Source organism: Myxocyprinus asiaticus, chromosome 12 (genome assembly GCF_019703515.2).
Source record: "Myxocyprinus asiaticus isolate MX2 ecotype Aquarium Trade chromosome 12, UBuf_Myxa_2, whole genome shotgun sequence".
Lineage (NCBI taxonomy): Eukaryota > Metazoa > Chordata > Actinopteri > Cypriniformes > Catostomidae > Myxocyprinus > Myxocyprinus asiaticus.
The window spans coordinates 4,070,523-4,088,444 of record NC_059355.1 but is presented as its reverse complement, the minus strand read 5'-3'; the positions used below and the strand labels follow the sequence as shown (position 1 = coordinate 4,088,444).

At 38.9% G+C, this 17,922-nt stretch overlaps 1 protein-coding gene across 1 annotated transcript in view; it reads right to left on the bottom strand.

Moving 5' to 3' along the window:
• LOC127449149 (E3 ubiquitin-protein ligase MARCHF7-like) overlaps positions 1-17,922 on the bottom strand; it is a 36,512-nt gene that overhangs the window by 7,828 nt on the left and 10,762 nt on the right. Inside the window, exons 3-6 of the mRNA XM_051712382.1 lie at positions 11,429-11,587; positions 6,573-6,738; positions 2,591-2,773; positions 133-1,231 (exon numbers count right to left, since the gene is read on the bottom strand). Of these exons, the coding sequence (XP_051568342.1) occupies positions 133-1,231; positions 2,591-2,773; positions 6,573-6,738; positions 11,429-11,587 (1,607 nt within the window). The remainder of the gene's footprint in view (positions 1-132; positions 1,232-2,590; positions 2,774-6,572; positions 6,739-11,428; positions 11,588-17,922) is intronic.

Here is a 17,922-nt window from a genome sequence, read left to right as displayed (position 1 = left end):
TTTGCCTACCATTTTAATTTTGGTTGCACCAATTCTAATCTTGCATACTATTGAGGACGCAGGGTATGCGTCCTGTTTAATTCATTTATTAACGTGTAGTGATCATCAACATTGCTTTAGTAGAAGTCTTACCTCTCCTGAATCTTTCGCAGTCTCTCTGGGTCTCTGGAAGGGGCAGGTTTTTCTTTCACCTGTTCATCGGTTTGACTCCTCCCCTCTGCTCCCAAACCAATTATTACATTCTCAGGCATACGGAAGAGGGGGCTGGACACCACTCTGCCAATCCCATTGCTCCGTCCTGCTAGATGAGCTCCATCTTGCAGAAGTGATGATGAGAGACCTGAGGCTTCAGTGGAGGTTGCTGCTGTGGCACCCTCTGATGACAATGACTCTTCTTCATCATCGTCATCATCTTCACAGCAAGAGCCCCGGTTGGGTGTTTTACGGCCATTTTGGTCACTAAGAGGAAACTGGGGTGAGCAGCGAGGGTTCAAGCGGGCACTTTCATCCCGCCCGTCCCTTCGACGCCGAGAAAACAGAGGGGTACAGCGGTTCCAGTTTAGCCAAGCCAGGCCTCCTGAAGCCCTGAGCGATTCCTGTTCAGGCTCCACATTGGCACTCTCCTGGACAGGAGCAAGGGACGGCCCGTGCCTGCGCAGAAATGAAAATGCCTGAACTGGGTCCGAGCTCCTCAGCTCTGCTTCCAAATTCTCTCTACTGACTGGAGGAGGGGTTTGACAGGGTGGGGCTTCATCTGGGCCAGAGTCATATGACCTTGAATCAGACACTGAGCTAGTAGTAGAGCTTGACTCCTGACTGGAGCGTCGGGAGAAAAGCCGGGATAGCAGACGCCTGGTTGTTCGCCTGCCATCGGAGTCACCACTATTCCGAGTAGTGAGTGGAGCAGGGACAGGGTTAGATAGAGGTGGGCTGGAGCTTCGAACAGTAAGGGGCGTGTAAGGGGTGGAGCTCCAGGATGAAACATGGGAGGGATCTGAGACAGAGGTGGAGGTTCTGGTGGAGCTAGAACTGGAAGTGGAACGTGGTGTTTCGCGAGAGAAAGAGCCAGACGGGTACTCGGAGGTCAGCCTGTGGGAGCTGCGTTCCAGTGGGGGGAGGTACTCAGTCGGGATACAGCGACTGGATGAACCGCTCTCTCTGTAGTATGAGTACTGGCTCTCTTTGGGTCGAGCACCCTGTGCATAGGTGGAGGTAACACGCTCGGAGCGATCTAAAGCACAAAAAGAAAAAACATGAGTTGATCATTCAGTTTTAATTGATACATTGAAGAGATGGGTGGGAATATCTAGAGTGGCATTAGACAGGTTTGTTTTCTACTTGAAGAATAGAAAATTTGTAGTGTTTTTTGGAGATGAGATGACTTCTAAAATGAATTGTGGTGTTCCGCAAGGACCTCCATTAGGCCCTACACTGTTTTCACTGTGTGTGTACCTTTTGGATCTGCAATTTGAAAATACAATTTCATTGCTATGCAGATGACCTGCAGTTGTATTTGTCATTGAATCCCTCAATGATCAGACTAATTTACATGTTCAAGCAAATATAGGAGATATAAAAAAATTGGATGGCATGTAATTTCCTTCAGATAAATACTAATAAAACAGAGGTTATTATAATCTGATCTAATATAATCATGATTCTAAAAAAAGTCAGAATGAGTCAGCACTTAATAAGGTGGTCACAAATATTCAGCAGGTGGTGAAATTTGTCTATTTTGACACTAATTTAAATTTTGAATACCATGTCAGGAAGTTAGTTCAATCTTGTTTTTATCAGTTAAGGAACATTTCCAAAGGTGAGACATGTCTCGAGTTTCAAGGAAGCTCATACATGCTTTTATTTCGTCTTGCCTTGATTATTGTAATGACAACTTTTCAGTGTTAAATCAACGCACTTTAGCACGGCTACAATCAGTGCAAAATGCTGCAGCTAGACTTTTGTAATGAACAAGGTCTTTTGATCTTATTACTCCAGTTTTAGCTTCTTTGCACTGGTTACCAATTGATTTTTGGGTTGATTTTAAGATTTTATTAAATTACATAAGGCATTACATGGGTTGGCGCCAGAATTTTAAGACCTTATGAAACCGTTAGGCCTCCAAGACCTTCTTGTCATGAACTGTTGGCTGTTGCAAGATCCACGTACAAAACAAAAGGTGACAGAGCTGCCAGAGCAGCATTCCCTGGGAGATTAGATCTTCTGAATTGGTGTCTGTTTTTAAGTCTTGCTCAAACTCATTTGTATAGACTTGCTTTTATTACTATGTGAATATGTTGGGTTTTACGTGTGTGTTTTGGATTTTGTGAAACACTTTGTGCTTAATCGCTAAAAGATGCTATATAAACAAACTATTATTATTATTATATTAAATATGGTTACCATGATGAGCTACATAAAATTACATTTTTTATACAATGTTGTTTTTTTGTTTTTTTGCTAACAAGTGTAGCATCCCAGAACTGCACATAGTGGATGTCTTATCTGACACGCCCAGTTCAGTTCATTGATCCCTCTACTAATGAGCTGAATCAGGTGTGTTTGAGGAGGAGTTCACATAAAATGAACATACACAGTGAAGATGTCAGACCACTGGGCCGGTAACTCGACTCTCCCAGTGAGGTCATCCCTGAATCTGCCCTCTTCTCCAAATCCCTGCGGGCCCACAGACTCTCTGACTGAGTGGATGCGGAAGAGGAGGATGAAGAAGAGGACGATCTAGACAAAGGACTAATGGCGGACTTCCATGATGAATCTTAACACAAGATCAATTTGTTAATCCACCATATAAACATTGGAGAAATGCACTTTATGTTCAAAAGTGTGTGGGCACCCCCTTCTAATTAACAGGTTTGGCTAGTCCAATAATTTCTATGAGGAAAAAAAAAGTTAATGCTATGCATTGAAATTATATTTGCCATACAGTGAATTCAGAATCAAATGCACTGTGCGGTGTAGCATTAAGATTGGTTATCACTAGAATTACTGGAATGGCCAAACCAGTTGAGTTGAAGGGGGTGTCCACATACAATTTGGCCCAAAAATGATTTGGACACTTAAGACACTTTGTGAGTCAAGGCCTCTCATGTTCACACAGATGTCCAAGCAGAATAACCACAGGTGTAATTTATCACATTAACTATGGACACATTTCACTAATGCAAGTAGATCTATAGCTTCATTATTCAATATAAAACACAGCAAGTTACTGTATGTTTGAAGAAAGATTACGAAGACAAACATTTATTTTCTTTGCAATAATGTGCACAAATAAATTGTACACAAGACAACAAACCTGTATTAAATAAATAGGGTCTTTTTTATTTATTTATATATATATATATATATATATATATATATATATATATATATATATATATATATATAAATAAATAGGGTCTTTTTTATTTATTTATATATATATATATTATATATATATATATATATATATATATATTTATTTATTTATTTTTTTTATGTACACTCAAGGTGTCAAAATACTTTTGGGAAACCTGTATCTCACATTTTGTACCACACTGAAGAAAACTTACACTTGCTAAAAGCACTTTTCTTGGTGTAATTACTTATGACAAATAGTGATGACAAAAGTACCAGTACTTCGGTACCAATACTGAAATAAAAAGATGTCACGATACCAGTGTTTCTACAGTACCAGTGTAGTGTCAAATTTGGACTCCCTAGTAACCTTATGTTTAGGGGAAGGTTTAGGGATGGGCTTTAGGGACAGGGGCCAATCAGGCACAACACCGGTTATACCGAGCTCAGTTCGGTTCCTGCACACAGTCTGACTGACACACTTCTTTTCAAATGCTCATATGCTTATTTGTTACTCATTTTTATGCGGAAATGCTCAATTAATAAATGTGTATGTATGCATGCATGTATACACACACACACACACACACACTCAGCAAAAAAGAAACGTCCTCACTTTCAACTGCTTTTATTTTCAGCAAACTTGACGTGTAAATATTTTTTTGAACATAAAGATTCAACAACTAAGACATAAACTGAACAAATTTCACACATGTGTCTAACAGAAATGGAATAATGTGTCCCTGAGGGGGTGGAAGGGGGGGGTGGAATTTGGAATGCCCAATTCCCAATGTGCTTTTAAGTCCTCGTGGTCCCGTAGTGATTCGCCTCAATCCGGGTGGTGGAGGATGAATCCCAGTTGCCTCCACGTCTGAGACCGCCAACCCACGCATCTTATCACATAGCTTGAGCGCGTTGCCACGGGGACATAGCACGTGTGGAGGCTTCACGCCATCCACCGCGGCATCCACGCTCAACTCACCACACGCCCCACCAAGAACGAACTACATTATAGTGACCACGAGGAGGTTACCCCATGTGACTCTACCCTCCCTAGCAACCAGGCCAATTTGGTTGCTTAGGAGACCTGGCTGGAGTCACTCAGCACACCCTGGGATTCGAACTAGCGAGCTAGCGAACTCCAGGGGTGGTAGCCAGCGTATTTTACCACTGAGCTGGCCACCAGCTGCATTAAGTACTGCAGTGCATCTCCTCCTCATGGACTGCACCAGATTTGCCATTTCTTGCCGCGACATGTTACCCCACACTTCCACCAAGGCACCTGCAAGTTCCCGGACATTTCTGGGAGGAATGGCCCTAGCCCTCACCCTCCAATCCAACAGGTCCCAGACGTGCTCAATGGGATTGAGATCCGGGCTCTTCGCTGGCCATGGCAGAAAACTGACATTCCTGTCTTGCAGGAAATCACGCACAAAACGAGCAGTATGGCTGGTGGCATTGTCATGCTGGAGGGTCATGTCAGGATGAGCCTGCAGGAAGGGTACCACATGAGGGAGGAGGATGTTTTCCCTGTAACGCACAGCATTGAGATTGCCTGCAATGACAACAAGCTCAGTCCGATGATGCTGTGACACACCTCTCCAGACCATGACGGACTCTCCACCTCCAAATCGATCCCGCTCCAGAGTACAGGCCTCGGTGTAACGCTCATTCCTTCGATGATAAACGCGAGTCCGACCATCACCCCTAGTGTGACACAACCGCAACTCGTCAGTGAAGAGCACTTTTTGCCAGTCCTGTCTGGTCCAGCGAAGGTGGGTTTGTGCCCATAGGCGACACTGTTGCTGGTGATGTCTGGTAAGGACCTGCATTACAACAGGCCTACAAGCCCTCAGTCCAGTCTCTCTCAGCCTATAGCGGACAGTCTGAGCACTGATGGAGGGATTGTGCGTTCCTGGTGTAACTTGGGCAGTTGTTGTTGCCATCCTGTACCTATCCTGCAGGTGTGAGATTCGGATGTACCGATGCTGTGCAGGTGTTGTTACACATGGTCTGCCACTGCGAGGATGATCAGCTGTCCTTCCTGTCTCCCTGTAGCACTGTCTTAGGCGTCTCACAGTACGGACATTGCAGTTTATTGCCTTGGCCACATCTGCAGTCCTCATGCCTCCATGCAGCATGCCTAAGGCACGTTCACGCAGATGAGCAGGGACCCTGGGCATCTTACTTTTGGTGTTTTTCAGAGTCAGTAGAAAGGTCTCTTTAGTGTCCTAAGTTTTTATAACTGTGACCTTAATTGCCTACCGTCTGTAAGCTGTTAGTGTCTTAATGACCGTTCCACAGGTGCATGTTCATTAATTGTTTATGGTTCATTGAACAAGCATGGAAAACATTGTTTAAACCCTTTACAATAAAGATCTGTAAAGTTATTTGGATTTTTAAAAAATTATCTTTAAAATACAGTGTCCTGAAAAAGGGAAGTTTCTTTATTTTGCTGAGATAGAGAGAGCTGCTTGCTTTAAATATGTGAAGCAGACAGCTCATACACCAGAAACTCCACAGACACTTGAGACATTTGCGCTGTGTGTTATGAGATGACAAAGCAGAGCACAATTCACTGAAGCGCACAGCACAAGCAGACTATATATTTATATAATTAAGTCACAGCATCTGCACTTTCACGATCACACTGGGCCATGAAACTAACCATTTATCCGGAGAAGTGAAACTTCTTTCAAAAACACACATCAAAATAAAAGCTTACATCAAAATAAAAGCACTTAAAGTAAAAGCTAGACATCTCAAATTGAGGAAATTACAACAGAAATATATTACAACTGTAAAATAAAATGTAATATTCACTGGAATAATAATAATAAAAAAGTTAAGCAATATATCACGAATATCACGAAGTGCTGTTATACTGAATAAAAGTTTGTTAAATAAAAATGCAATGGTATGTTGAAAAGTAATTGTTCCATTTTTAATTATTAAAAGTTTTTAAGAATTAATTTCAAACTTCAATAGCACATTACCAAATTAGCATATTTTTCCTGTAGTTTCGACACTGGTATCGAGAACCATGAAATTTCACTGGTATCTGTACCGACTACTGAAATTTTGGTATCATGACATCACTAATCATAAGCATACGATACAATAAACATAAGGCCTGTTTAAATTTACCATAATGCATGATCATAGGACAATTGCCTATTCAAAATACTTTATGGTGGTAATTCTTAATGTGCGATCACCTGACATCCTTCCTAAAGTGGAGTAAGAGCTGGCAGGTGTAGAGGTCGATGGGGATCTGGAATACGCTGCTCTATTTGTATAGCACAGTTTTGCTCGTTTAGACTCGCTGTCTTGGGAGGTGCCCAAAAGTCCAGAATAGGTTCCCAGTCTTCTTTCAGAGTCGGTCTGAAATACATGCACCCAAACACACAGTCTGCTGTCATACAATGGTTCAACAGCCTCCAATATTTTTGGGGACTACAAGTGATATTACGACTGCGTTAAGAGGCAAGAGGTGTCAAAGACATTATCGATTTTGGTCCATGGTGGAGTCCAATCCGACTGGTGGGATGATTTTACGAGAAAGGAATAATATTATTAAAAAAATCTAATTAAACTAAAAGCAAAATATATTTAAAGGGGTCATGAACTGCCCTTTTTTTTTTTTTTTGCACTGTTCTCTGAGGTCCACTTATAATGTTATCAAGATTTTTACATAAAAAAAAAAACATCAATTTAGAAGTAATAGGCTATTTTCTGTCCTGTTTTGACCCCCCCTCATCGTAAAACACACAGTTTGAATAGGCGTGGCGGATTGTAGACTCCGAAGTAAACGCCCACTGGTATGATGGCTAACAGTTTTGCATATTTAATTTTCAACGCCGTCGTCAGTACACGTGTGATATTGTTTTGAAAACTTCCGATGTTGAGAAACGGCAGCCGGTGAAATTCAGCCATACATGTTTGAGCCAGAGTCTGATCCCGAATCAGAAAACAACGAACCTGCACCTCAAATGGCAAGGATACTACAGCCTGCGACAGCATGGTAAATAATCATCTTTATTTATATTTATACTTTATGTATTTGTGAGGTAGTTAGCCTATTACATTATATTGGAGTTTAGCCGAAGACACTACAGAAAGCTGTTTGTGTAGTTATGTTGTTAACATTTATGCATATTACACGTTTTATATTTCATTGGTTGTTGCATATAAATTTTAGAAACTAGGCCTTACAGTTATAGCTGACAAAGGATAATTCGCGCTGCTTCATGTAAACGAAGTATAAATGAATGTACCATTGTTTGTCAAGCTGTCGTTCTTATATTTATCGTCCATCATTTTCATTAAAGTAAAAAAACTTGTTCCAAAAGGACAGCTGTGTGCCCTCCGATATAAACTTCTGCATGCATGTTTGACAGCCTACATCCTTCATAGATGGACGCTGCTGTGATTTAGGTTAAAAACGCATAAAGATATCAAATGATCTGTAATAACAGAAAGCAATAGTGACCACGTAATAAAAACAGTTACTCATACTTATGGTGCGACATTACTGTCAGATCCAATATAGTTGGCACAGCATCGTCTTTTAGTTTCAATCTTTCTGAAAATCCTGCGTCGAATTGTGCCTTGTTTGTAAATGAAACCACAGTTAAATGAAGTGAACAAAGGACCAAGTTCTTACTGAAGCGGTCTGGAACTACATTAAAAATAAAGTTTATCCACTCTTTCCTAATGTTGGGATCAGAAGGAAGGCAATGCAAAGACTTGTTGTCTTCGGAGCCATCTTTATCGTTTGGTTTCTGCGTAGACATGCGTTTGCCTCTCTCGTTATTTACCTACTACATGCGTGAATCGGTGGGCGGGGCTAAACAGGCAGTGATGTAGCAGCAGGCGTTGATCTTCTGCAGAGGCGGTGTTTAGCCACACTATTACGTAATAAAGTGGCACATTCCACATCCTGTCGATTGGCTTCAATATTTTATGAAGTTTTTAGACTAACGAGAAAGTTTTGAGTTCTGAAACTTACAGGATGTTTTTTATAGTACAATGACCTCATATGTCAAAAGATCAAGGGAATTTTGATTTCTCAGTTCATGACCCCTTTTAAAAAAAAAAAAAAAACACTTCCATTTATTAGATTGCTTGAAATACCCTTAATATGCTATATTAAGCTACATTAGGACAGATTAACTGCTTAATTTGTTGTGTTGAATATTATAGCTGTAACCTCTAAGTTGATTCTGTTGGTGACCGATCTGGCACAGAGCAAGTTCATTTTCCTAATTTTACAGCAATAGTTCTCCCAAAAATGAAAATAGTCTCATTCACTCAACCTTATGCCATCCCAGATGTGTACGACTTTCATCTGTAGAACACAAATGAAGATTTTAAGGTCTCTTAAGGGCTCTTTTTGTGGCCAGAACTTTGAAACTCCAAAAAGCATATAAAGGCATCAAAGTAATCCATAAGACTCCAGTGGTTAAATCCATGAAGTGATATGATGGGTGAGAGACAGATCAATATATAAGTCTATAAATCTCCACCATCGCCCAGCCCCGACCAGTAGGTGGAGATATTTACGAAGAACCGCTAAAAAACAGATGAATGTGGAAGTGGTCGTGAAAGCGGAAATTAATTAGTAAAAAAAAAAAGGACTTAAATATTAGGGCTGCAACTAACAATTTTTTTGATAGTCGATTAATCTAACGATTATTAGAATGATTATTTGACTTCGCAATGATTAATCATTAGCTCTTAACAGATTATTCAGCTTGTGCTCAGACTTAAAAGGTTGTATTAAACGTGCTTACTAACAATAAAGGACATAATCATCTTTTAAAAATACCTCTAAATGACAAACTGTATTAAAGGAAACAAATACTTTAAGTTTAATTCAGTACAGAAATTCACTGCAAAGAATCCTATTGTAATCGAGTTTTTATCTTTTCCATTTAAAATGGTCTAAAAATCCTTAAAACAAGATACATTTACTTGAGAAGCAACATAATCTGCAGTATAGCTGCTAAAGTAAATGTGTGTTGTTTTAAAGGAGTTTTAGATATTTATATTGGAAAACATGCCGAAACAAAAACAAATCAAAAACATATTTTCTTGCAGTGTATAATGGGGCGAAGACTACCCTCTCTCATCTTTCTGTACACTTCAATCCATCTTTAACTCACAAAAACACAAACTCTCTCATTAATAAAGCTGCATATTGCCAGTTTTCTTCACGATAAGAAATGCACAGTGACATTATGATCCAATAAATCACGAGTCATCACGTTATAATCTAGCTGCATTAAGCTCGAGGGACGAGCGTTCTGTGACAGAGTGTGCATCAGCCGAATGCAGTTTCAATCTCTCCCCCTTAGATCGGGACATTCACGCAACTCATAGAAGAGGCACTGACCGCACAGAGAAATGGCAGTTTCAGAGTTTGTAGTTATTTACATGATCCGTTCCGTATTATTTGAACTTTAATAAAGCTATAACGCATTAAATGTAACTGCATTAAAGATGTAACGCTGGGATGTTTCCTTTTAAAGAGCTCCAGCTCCACTTATTCCACAACGAGAGTACTTCTGTATTTACTTATTTTGTATTTTTGCATTATAATTCCCTCATACTTTGCGATCTACATCACCTGAAGCTGTTTGGAAAGTTTAGAGTGCATCTGGACTGTGAGCTGTGTAATTCTTCCTCTCCTCAGTCAGGCGCGAACTGCAGTGCTGCTCTCGTGTCATCAGAGTTTCATATGATCTCGTTACGTTAAAAGTGATCAAACGACTATTCGAAAACAAAAATTAACGTTGACTAATCCTTTCAGCCCTATTAAATATTGATCTGTTTCTCACCCACACCTATAATATTGATTCTCAAGACATTGATTAAACCTGTGGAGTCTTAGGGGTTATTTTTATGCTGGCTTTGTGGATTTTGGAGCCTCAAAATTCTGGTCACCATTCATTTGCATTGCATGGACCTACAGAGCTGAGATATTCTACAGAAGAAAATGTCATACACATCTGGGATGGCATGAGGGTGAGTAAATGATAAGAAAATTTTCATTTGTTTTTGAACTCACTCACTTTAAAGTCGTGTGTGAATTGCTCACAGCAATAATGACAGGTACAAGGAAAAGTTTCAAAATCGATGTCCCACAGACGATTTTTTTTTTTCTTTCTCGGTTTACAGAGACTAGTGCCAGGGTCAGAAATTAAGGCGGGTTCAGGACAAATGCCCCCGAAATAAATGTGGGGGCAAAAAAAAAAAAAAAAAAAATGCCCTTGTAATAAATACTTCTGCTATTTTTTTGTAACATTAAATAGTATTTTAACATTCTATTACAGTCCTATTTACATATGACAAAATATGAATTGATGTTGATTTAATTGTTAGGGTAAGAGGTAATAAATTCTTCAAGCATTTTACATATACTGATGAGACTTGAGTTAAATGGTTAGAAAGAAAATATGCTCCCATAAAGGTAAAAAACACCCAACAAAAATCCAGGGGGCAAATATTTCCCCATAATGTAAAAAAATAAATAAAAGAAATTTCTGATACTAGTGTGGTCAGAGACAGGTGTGATATTTGATGGCACCTATTTCAATGATGCCTTTCAGGGAATATTAACTTTTTATTTTTAAATGACACTAAAGAGAAAAACACTTTTAGCGCCTTTAAAATTAGCTGTTCAGTTCAAACTTCACTTTGTGTTATGTTCAGTCCATATGACTTAAAGGCATCCAGTAATCCAGCCAAAAGCAGAAAGTCATTTTCTCTCACTGGACAGTTTTGTTCTTTGATTAATATATTCCAAATAAGATCCTTGTGTATACATAATCTAAAGGCCTCTGGTGAATGACATGTGCTCCCTTTTGATTTACCCCTCTATTAGTTATTTGTTAAACATAAGCTGATTCTCGACTTCAGAAGAGCATGTAATCTGCATCATTACAAAAAAAAAAAAAAAACGCAAGCAAGGTGGTGCCGTATTTTCCAATACGACCCTCAAACTAAATGTTGGCAACCTAATCATGCAAGTTAAGACTTTGACTTAAAAATAATTTATGAAAATACTTACAAGTCTGCCTCGGTCCCCATTGGAGGAGTCTATCCACGATCGATCACAGGAAGACGAGGAGGAGGAAGAGGAGACCGAGATAGGTGTAGAGAGTTTCCAGCTTGAGCGGCGGCTCTCAGATGAGCTGTAACCTCTTGGTGAGCTGAGCAAATGGGAACTCTGGAACATACAAAAGAAACTTGAGAAATGAACACAAAACACATGGACATGGGAAGACAAACATGTGACAATCATGGAGTCATTCAACTGTTGTTTGTTCTATATCACTCTGGGGTTTTTCCTCTTCAAGACATTTCACGTTGAATGGTAGGTTCCTTAAACTATTTTATTGCCTTAAACGTTCTTGGCATTGACTTACTGTAATTACTTCTAGTTCTCAAATGGAAAATACATTATATAAAAAATAAAAAGTTAACAACTTAAGCTTAATTTTGTACTATTCGTACTAGTTTTAATTTAAAAAGTTACCATTACTCTCTAAAACCTAAAGTTGTCATTAAAGGGTTAGTTCACCCAAAAATGAACATTCTCTCACCATTTACTCACCCTCATGTCATCCCAGATGTGTATGACTTTCATCTGCTGAACACAAATTAAGATTTTTAGAAGAATATCTCAGCTCTGTAGGTCCATACAATGCAAGTGAATGGGTGCCAAAATGTTAAAGCTCCAAAATCAACATAAGGTCAACAAAAGTACTCCAGATGACTCTGGTGGTTAAATCCATATCTTCAAAAGCGATATGATAGGTGTGGTTGAGAAACAGATCAATATAAGTCCTTTTTTCCTATAAATTCTCCTCTCTGCTCAGTCAATCCCCACTTTAACTTTTTTCTGCTTTTGGTGATTAACATTATTCATGCATATCACCCCCTACTGGGCAAGGAAGAGACTTTATGATAAATTTAAAAAAAATAGTTAAATATTGATATGTCTGAACACATGGATTTAACTAATGGTGTCATAAGGATTACTTTTGTGCTCCATTTATGTGGATTTTGGAGCTTCCAAACTTTGGCACCCATTCACATGCATTGTGAGGACCTACAGAGCCGAAATATTCTTCTAAAAATCTTAATTCGTATTCTGCAGAAGAAAGTAATACATATCTTGGATGCCATGATGGCGAGTCAATGATGAGAAATTTTCATTTTTGGGTGAACTATCCCTTTTATAAAAACATTAAGCTGTCCTAATTATACAGTACTTAAAGTCACATTTTTGAATCATCACTCAAATATACACACTTTAAACTTTGGCTTAGAGTACTACCAACTCAAAATTATCAAGTACAAAATTGTGGTTGTGTAGAATACTCATAAGCCCTTGCACTTGAAAAAAATTGTTTGTTCAAAACAAGGGAACTTTAAAATTTATTAAAAAAAAAAAAAAAAAAAAAAAAAAGTTTTAATTCTTATGACTATTGTTGTTTTGTTGTAGCCGGCTGATAGTTGTGATTTTTTATTTTTTGGTCACCATTAGGGTGATTAGAGTTACCTCTGGTGAATTTTGAGCATGTTAAATTTAATTCATTCTTCTTTACAACAGTGCAAATTTATGTGGACTAAAAAGTACTGAGCAGAATCCAATGTGTCATATGGCTAACCTAGATTCCAGTCATAATTTCCCTTATATTGGATAAGATGTGATATAAGTCAAATTTAAATAAAAACAATGATACTTTAAAAATCACAGGTGAGTTAACTTGTAACTAGTTGAAGTTATTTTAAATAAGTTCAGTTAACTTGAGCTAAATAAGTACGTTTACTTAGAAAAAGCCTGCAAACCATGAACAGTGAATCAATACCCCACTGCAAATTCTTCTTAAAGCATGTAGGAAGTTTGCTTTGTTGCAAGGTTAGAAATCCCTTTTGGCAAGCCATTTATGAATGAGCGGATGGTGGCAAACCTTGTTTAATGTCCACTTCATACTAAGACCGACTAATATCATGATGTAGCAAAGTTATTACTTGTTTTTACATGTGATCTTGGAAACGTTCCCGAGAGCCTAATGCAATTCTGGGAGCTTCAGTAACCTTATCTGGCGAGACAGACCTTGACAGGCTGATGAGATCCAGGGCCAGGAATCCAGCACACCCTATAAAAAGCCCAATGAAATAAGCCAGTGTAACCCGAAGACCTTCCCATAGACGCAGCAGTGCAGCGGAACTTGAGATGCTTACAGTGCTGGAAGACTGATCTCCACAGTGGCTCTGTCATGCTTCTAGAAGCCTTGTGACATTTTACTGATCCCAGATGTGTATGAAACACCAGGTGTAAGAAATAGTTCAATATTTAAAACTCTTTTTCCTAAAAATGTTCGCTTCCGGCCAGCTGTGATACGCATAGTCACGAGGGTGGAGTTCTATCTGCCTCTCGCGTGACATAAGCGAGCTGGCATGTCGATATGGTCTGATGCTTCAGCTGGTCTGAAATCAACAGGGGAAAAATGTTCACTGCACGCCCACAAGATTTTGAGTGACTCAGTCAGTGTTTTGATATCCCATAGCTTCAGTTACTCAGGATCATTGATAGGGAATCTGTGAAAAGTTAGTCTTTCCTCTTGCGATGATGCCTGCAGATGTAATCTAACATTTTTGTGTAGGTTGAGGCATCCAGAAGCACACACACAAGCACCATTTTGAAAAAGAAACTGATACAAAAAGGCAAAACCAATTCAGTTCTGTACAACATTCCTCCTCTATTGTAAACAACACAGCCATTTCCTGTTCCTGCTAGTGCTCATGTTTGTAGCCTGCTTAGCATTGCTTATCTTTCTATTTTCAACGTTTAATCTTTAATCTCTCTCTTTTTGAGCACATTGTTTTCTCCGCTTTTACACTTAATGCGATACAACTACGTGCATTTTACCATGCACACCCGCCTTTCCACTTTTATTGCGATTAAACTGCGTGCTTTTTTTTTTTTACACTGATGATTGCATTGACCTCAAACCCCCGCTGATCAAAAACCACCACAACTACAAACAATTGCGGTACGTCATGGCATCTGCTCATATTAATCGCTTTGTGCATTGCATGCCACATGTTTACTATAGCTTCTTCCATCAGCAGTGAGGGATTCACATGTTATAAATGTAAGGAATTAGTCAGGCTGAAGGTTAATTGGTTAGAGACATGCATCTGAATGCTAGTGGAGGTCAGTGAGAAAGAGAAGCTGGTAGATACCGTTTCAGATGCGGGTAGTACAGTGAGCAATACACACACTTTAGTTCCGGCTGTAGAGCCCCCACAGCAGGGCATTTGGGTGGCATCTTGGCAGCATACTCCTAGGGCAAAGCACACCACTCTCCCATTCCTGTTAGGATTTCCAATCGATTCTCCCCACTCAGTGATGCACCCACTGAGAATCATGTTGAAAGCGCCCTTGTTATTGGTGACTAATGTAGAGAACTTGGAAATAGAGTCTTCTGCCACTATGGTTAAATGCATTTCGTGTGCCAGAGCCTCTGACATCAGATCAAATTTACAAGTGCTGGCTAATGCTAAACACTGATTTTCTAAGACGGTTATTCATGTCGGCACTAACGATGTCCTACTTCATCAATCGAAGGTTGAGAAGGAAATGAACTTGCAAAACCGATGTCAGACACTGTAATTTGCTCTGGCCCCCTCCCTGCTTGTCATGACGACGAGGTTTATATATTGATAGTATCTGACTAACTTGGGTCCAGGTCAGGAAGCAGACAAAACTGGCTAATCCGAACATCTGCTAGATGCCTTGAGACATCGCACAGGTCACATAAACTACAACATATAGAGAATGAATCATTGTATCAAATCTCTTAGTTCCAGGGAGTGAGGAAGCAGGAGAAATAACACCGTCTTTATTCACACAAGATGCTCGCTTTTCAGCGAAACACTCCAAAATCACACACAGTTTGAAGCTTTTATCTCTGTGAATACAAACAGGTGTTAGCACACGTGTAAATCCTTAACCACTCAGCTTTCCCAGACCTCACTCTCCACAGATTGGCGCTCGATCACACCCCCACCTCAACATTCATATAGAGACTGTGTCAGTTCCCCGAACTACCAAACACAAAACCCTCCAAGTCATTTAGAAAAAAAATTATTGATGTCAAACTTGAGAAAAAAAAACAAAACAAAAACAACTGAAGATAAACATCATTTAAAAGGTAGGGCTACAAATCATTAGATTGCTTTCACTAATCACTAATTGTAAATGAAATTATTACAGATCATAGTTTGGATTCGCTCTACTTGACTGAAATCTGGATTAAAACAGATGAATATATCAGTTTAAATGAGCCTATTCCCTCAGGTTACTGTTATACACATGAGCCTCGTCTGAAAGGTCAATGAAGAGGCGTTGCTACAATTTACAGTGATATTTTCAGTGTTACTCAAAGGTCTGGAAATAAGTTAAATTCTTTTGTACTGGTAATGCTTAATGTGACATCATCAGATATAAATAAAATATTTGTCGTCTTTTGTTCTTGCAACAGTATATAGACCACCAGGGCCATATTCTGAATTCCTTCAAGAATTTACTGATTTTCTGTCAGATCTAGTAGTTGCTGTGAAAAGAGCTTTAATCGCCGGTGACTTCATCATCCACATATATAACGAAAATGATACACTGGGATTAGCATTTATTGATATTCTCAACTCTGTTGGGGTTAGACAAAATGTGACCGGTCCAACCATTGCCAAAAAAAAAAATCATACGCTAGATCTAATTTTGTCATATGGAATTGATATTGATAATATAGAAATTATGCAGCAGAGCGATAATATCTCAGATCATTACCTCATCTCTTGTATGCTGCGCTTGGCAAAGGTAACTCAATCTACGTATATTATCGTTCAGGTAGAACTATTCAACTACGAAAGATAGCTTCACTAATAATCTTCCAGATTTGTCTCAAATACTCAGTACGCCAAAAAGTTCAGAAGAATTTTGATGATGTCACTGAAAATATGGATACAGTCTTCTCTAGCACTCTAGATAGCATCGGCCCCCTTCAATTAAAGAGTTTTACAAAAAAATCCCACACCATGGTATAATGATCACACTCATGCTCTAAAGAGAGCAGCTCGGAAAATGGAGCGTAAGTGGAAGAATATAAAATTAGTGGGATTTTGCGGTGCATGGAAGCACAGTGTCTCTGACTACTGCCAGGCTCTAAAAACTGCCATGTCTACATTTAAGCAAACTCAGAAAATAACCACAACAATCTTAGGTGTTTATTCAGTACTGTGGCTAAATTGGTTAGGAATAAAACTTTATTGACTTTATTAATTTCTTTACTGATAAAATAGAAATCATCAGAAACAATTGGAATTACGCATCCGTCTACCACAGAACACCAGAAGACTAAAATTATTCCCCATGAGCAACTTCAATTCTTCGCTGTTATAGGTCAGGAAGAGCAAAAATGAACATCAAAATCAACAACATGTATTTTAGACCCAATATTGGCTAAACTCCTAAAAGAGGTATTTCCTGTAATCTCAGAACCTCTTAATATTATTAACTCATTATCCTTAGGGCATGTCCCAAGAACCTTTGACAGTTATCAAACCGCTCAGTAAGAAACCACAGCTTGATCCAGGAGAATTGGCTAAATATAGACCGATTTCAAATCTCCCATTTATGTCCATTTATGTTCATTTTTACAAAAATTGTATATATGAAGAATTTTAGTCAGAATTTAGGCCCCATCATAGTACAGAGTCTGCACTTAGAGTTACAAACGACTTGCTCTTATCATCTGATCGTGGCAACATTTCTCTTCTAGTGCTTTTAGATCTTAGTGCTGCCTTCAACACCACAGATCATAACATTCTCTTGGATAGGCTTGAGAATTATGTTGGCATTTGTGGACCGGCATTAGCTTGGTTTCGGTTCTATCTCCGACCGCTACCACTTTGTGTAAATTAGGAACGGTCCGATCAAATTACAGTTAAGTATGGAGTGCCACAGGGATCAGTTGTAGGGCCTCTGCTTTTCTCCCTATACATGCTCCCCTGGGAGACAATGATCAGGAACCATGGCGTTAGTTTTCACTGTTATGCCGACAATACTCAACTTTATATTTCCTAGAAACCTGACAAAATTGCAAAATGTATGAATGATATCAAAGAGTGGATGGCTAGAAATGTCCTTCTACTCAATTCTGATAAAACAGAAGTACTAATTATTGGAAGAAAAAATAAGACACTAAAATATAATCTGAATCTTGATGGATGTACTGTAATGTCAACTTCTACAGCAAAAACATAGGTTTTATATTTGACAGCAATCTAAACTTTGAAAAACAAATTTCCAATATTTGTAGAACCGCATTCTTCTACCTGAGAAATATTGCTAAGTTACGACACATGCTATCCGTTTCCGATGCCGAAAAACTAATTCATGCGTTCATGACCTCAAGACTAGATTATTGTAATGCATTACTAGGTGAATGTCCTGCAGGTTTAATACATAAACTTCAATTGGTTCAAAAT